General features: G+C 40.6%; 1 protein-coding gene across 1 annotated transcript in view; it reads right to left on the minus strand.

Moving 5' to 3' along the window:
• Positions 1-4749, minus strand: part of top2a (DNA topoisomerase II alpha) — a 21291-nt gene that overhangs the window by 10337 nt on the left and 6205 nt on the right. The window contains exons 6-12 of the mRNA XM_010772202.1: positions 4199-4296; positions 3897-4109; positions 3554-3727; positions 2760-2861; positions 2527-2664; positions 2294-2432; positions 1659-1816 (exon numbers count right to left, since the gene is read on the minus strand). Coding sequence (XP_010770504.1) covers positions 1659-1816; positions 2294-2432; positions 2527-2664; positions 2760-2861; positions 3554-3727; positions 3897-4109; positions 4199-4296 — 1022 coding nt within the window. The remainder of the gene's footprint in view (positions 1-1658; positions 1817-2293; positions 2433-2526; positions 2665-2759; positions 2862-3553; positions 3728-3896; positions 4110-4198; positions 4297-4749) is intronic.

Genomic DNA, 4749 nt, shown 5'->3' on the forward strand with positions numbered 1-4749 from the left:
TAGGGATGGGTACCGAGCCCCGGTATTAAAGGGGCCCCAGGGCTGAATTATTAAAGACCGTGTACCGCTAAGCTCCGACGTTTATGCGGTCTTTTTATCGGCCTAGCTGGAGACATGGTCCAAATATATGTATTGTGTATAATTGCTACACCAAAAATTATTGAAGTTTTAGTGTCCCGCCAACTCCGTTTCCTAATACGCAAAAAGACTCAAAATGCATCTATGATTATTTTTAGTAATTTTCGATCCTTTCCAGTCCAAGACCGAGAGATCTCTCTCTCGCCCCGCCCTGCTCGCGAAGGGGGCGGGGCAGTTTACAAGCACTGCAGCTGCTACATGCAGCAAACACACACACAACGAGGAGATGGAGAGAGAACCGTGCGCCGAGGTGTTGGTTAAACTTTACCCGTCTCGATGGTAACGAGCATTTGGTAACAATGATCGTTACCAAAAGTGACGGAGAAATGCACAGTTTGACTGTCTAAGTAGCTATGTAGCCCCATCCACGAGTAACGTTTCCACGTCAGGTGTTATGTATGCTAGCAGCAACACACAGAGTTAACTCAATTATACAAACATGGGTTAATGATTAGAGGTAACTGAGTTATTTGATTTGTTAAAGTTTCAGCTATTCTGTTTACAGTTCTGTCATCAGATTATTTAATATGATTTGTTAAAACATTGTTGTTTCTTTTGATGTGAAATATTATGTATTTAATTTAAATAAAAAGCAATGTTAGTTTTGTTCACAATTTGTTTAGTTAGTTTACCTTCTTTTTTTCTCCAAAAGAACCGATAAGAGTACCGTTAAAAGACCGGACCGATAAGCGGTGTCGATAAAAGTTAAAACCTCAACGATGCCCATCCCTAGTTAAAATATCCTTTCGTTTTGAAAGGCAGGGGTGTCAAACTCAAGGCCCGTGACTTCACTTCATGTGGCCCCGCAAGAGCTTGCAAAGAATATTATACGGTTACATGCCGCTTTACAGAAGCACGTTTTCCACAAACTACATGTCCCATAATGCATCTCATTTTGTGACATGCCACTGAAGAGACTTGCAATTATTTGTCCTAGACTTCTGCTTTTCAGACATAGTTAATTATGAAGTTATTACCCTATCAGATATTAATCCAACGCAGAGGAAATAATGTATTATAATACATTATTTTATATATATGATATACTTATATGATATATTTATATATAGTCTTAAAGTTTTGCACAGGCTTTTAATACTAGTTGAACACAACATTTTGATATTTGTATGTTTCTAGTTATTGTGCTCTTTATTTTGTTTTTAATTATTGTTTTATTATTTTACTCCTATTGTGTTGTTTTATATTTGTTCCCTGCACAGCACTTTGGTCAACTGAGGCGGTTTTAAATGTGCAATATAGATAAATAAAGATTGAAAGTTACAACCGGCCCTTTGAGTGCAACCATAATGCTGATGTGGCCCGAGATGAAATTGAGTTTGACACCCCTGCGGTATCCTGGCCTACAAATCATATTCTAGACTCAAAAAAAGGAGAACGGTTGGTAAAGGTCCTTTAAAAACATAAGAAAAATAATTGCAATTATTTGTGTTCCTCCAAATCATGCAGCCCCATCTTCAAAACGACATGGCATGTCATGATCAGAATGAAGGTGGGTTTACCTGTTTGAGCGTGGCCTCCCGGACGTTGAGCATTTTTCCTCTGAGAGGGAAGACGCCATATCGGTCCCTGCCGACAACCCCCAGCCCGGACACAGCCAACGTCTTGGCTGAGTCTCCCTCAGTGAGGATCAGCGTGCAGCCGATGGAGTTCTTCCCACCTGCAAGACAACATGGTTACTGCAGGATGAGGGCAGCTCAGTTGTTAGGAAGTACCTGATAGATTAAAGCTTAATTCATAACGTGGACATTCAAAATCAACATTTGCATACTGAACAGCCTTTTCTTGGCATATCTATTTATTCTGTTAAAACCAGGCTGGTCTGCACAGATTCAGGTTAAGTTAAGGGTACAATAATATTATATTAGTTATACTTTTTGTATAAGATTCCAGTGGTAGTGGTAAACAGTAGGGCTGCACGATATATATCGTGGGCTTGGACTGTGAGCCGCAGGGTCGCCGGTTCAATCCCTGAACAGATCTAAATATGGAGTGTGGACTGCTACTTGGATAGGTCCCAGTTCACCTCCTACTGTGTGTGCTCTGCATGTGTGACCATTCAAGAGGGTTTCATCCCTCCCATTCTATTACTTGAGGTTATTCTGTGTAGAAAAAAGATTTGTGTGCTATAAAATACCTGCGTCGTTGGCGTCGTCCAGTTTAGGCACCCCTTTGATTTTGGTGTGTTTAACACTCGAGCATTTCTTGTTGAGCTGATTCTGAGCCTTGAACTTCACCCAGTTCATGATACTCTCCACAATCCCACAGGATGTGGCCTGTGGATAACAGAAGATGAAGAGGAAATTGTGATGTTGGAATGATTACACTTGTCTGAGTAAGAATGCAATGTCAGTGGTTCTTCATTGGCACCTCTTTAATGAAGTGTGCACTGAGAGGACAGACGGATCCAAAGGTCTTCTGCTGCAGTGTCATGTTCTCTTTGGTCTGAGAGTCAAAGGTGGGGTTCTCAATCAGGCAATTGACAAACAGCCATATGTGGTTCTTCACCTGGATGGAGAGAAGTAGGGTAAATTCAGTATCAGAGAATATTTCTAATATTTTCTACTCTATTGTTTTTTTTATTACTGCTCCAACAACTTTACCTGGAAAGGCTTGACGGCCACCCCGGCTTTATTCTTCTTCTTCACCACATCAATGAGCTTCGCGACCACCTGGTCAGCCACATAGTCAACGTGCCTCCCTCCCTGAGGTCCAAACGACAAACACAAGATCCCATTTTCAGAATAAATGACATCAATCTTAATCTTAGTGACACAAAGTGGACTGGGAGAGAAGCCAAACATGTACTTTGCTGCCAAAGAGCCTGGTCTACTGGTTCAGTCAGCCTTCAAATGCCTCATAGCTGCTTCAAGATGTTCATTTAATCAAGGCTAACTAATCAAGATGATAAATGATCAAAAGTCAAGTTGATTTTTCAAAGTAGTAAGTCCCGGGGAATCACAAGTAGTGATTTGAGCGTCCCTGATAAAAACGTGTTACATACATTATAGTGTTAAACATGTATTGGGTGTTATGCATTACATTTAAACAAGAATAAGAAAATCAACCTTTCTATCAACTATTTATGATTAAATCAATATTTTGAAATACAACTATCTTTTTCAGATCCTTAAAAATGTAAATGCTTGTGGTTTCTTCGGGTGTATTGCAGGCCGTACGGCATTTCTCCACATTGTATTTTTAAGTTGGTTAAACAATTTGCAGGGGTTTCTTTTCCAATACTTAACTTGTGTTCAAAGAGTATCTGAATACATCACCGAACTACTTCAAACAATTGTAATATTGGATTCACAACTCACACTTCATCAATCACTCTGTTACATAGATACTTGTACAATAAATGCACAATTAAAGATCTAATATTCTGTGACGTTACCTTGGTGGTGGCAATGCTGTTGGTGAAGCTGACTTGCTGGAAACCTTTCTCACTCATGGTGAGGCAGACCTCCCAGCGGTCATTGACGATTTCGTGGACCACGGTGAGGGGATTGCCAACCTCGTCCAGCTTGTCCTTCAGATACATGTCCACGTAGCTACGGAAGCCTGTAAGCTAAAGTCAAAGAAAGTTTTGATCACAAGATGTATTCCGTAAAGGGTTATACAATAATCACTTAAATAGTTATCGTATGGTGTACTTTTCTCATTATTAAACGTAACATTTGTGCTATGGATTGAGCTTCAATGTAATTAGTACAGCCTTAACTAGCACACTAACTTACTGGGATCTTCTTGCCGTTGAGGACCACACGGACACCTTTGGAGGCTCCAGCGATGTCGTACGCCCTCCTGGTCATCAGAGCCACTGTGTCTTTGTCCAGGGTGCTCATTTTAAACTTGGACAGGTCTGGTGTGAAGGTGATGCAAGTGAACTCATCTCCCCCAAAGGGTGTGATGTTAGAATCCCCTGTCCTGCTCATGTTGTCATACCAAGTCTGTGGGAAGCATTACCATCATGTAAACATTTTCCTTTACATGTTACAGTGATTACACAACTGTAAAAGGTGGTCAGCATGCCCCATACCTGCTTGAAATTCTTCTTTGACTCTTTACAGGCAGTCTCCACAGTGAACTTGGTGCTAAAAATGTTGCAAAGCTTAGCACCATATCCATTGCGTCCACCTAAAGAAATATAATTGGTATGAAGATGTGGGTTAGGAGAAAAAAAAGGATGTAGCTTGATTTTACGTCACCATACATGTGGCATTAAAATTACATTTCTGTTTGAGGTGCATACTTGGTCAAACCTCTGTTATGAAATACTTTTGATGAAACTGTGTTGTGCAAACTGTTCTCTTACAATGGAGTCAAAATAATACATATTTTTTAGGGGTGTAACGGTACACGTACCGAAATTATTCGGTACGGGCCTTTCGGTTCGGTACACGTGTGTACCGAACGAATATAACGTTAAACGTAAAAAGTTGAGAACGTGAACAACTTTTTGGAAGTAATCTCCGGTGCTGCGTCGCAGAATTCAGAGTAATTTTCTCACATTGGGTTCAACGCGTCATAGAGCGAGCAAGTCATTTCATTGGACGAGAGGCATACTATGAGAGCAGTATGAGAGCTGGT

Source organism: Notothenia coriiceps, unplaced genomic scaffold, assembly GCF_000735185.1.
Source record: "Notothenia coriiceps isolate Sejong01 unplaced genomic scaffold, NC01 NC01_scaffold00010968, whole genome shotgun sequence".
Lineage (NCBI taxonomy): Eukaryota > Metazoa > Chordata > Actinopteri > Perciformes > Nototheniidae > Notothenia > Notothenia coriiceps.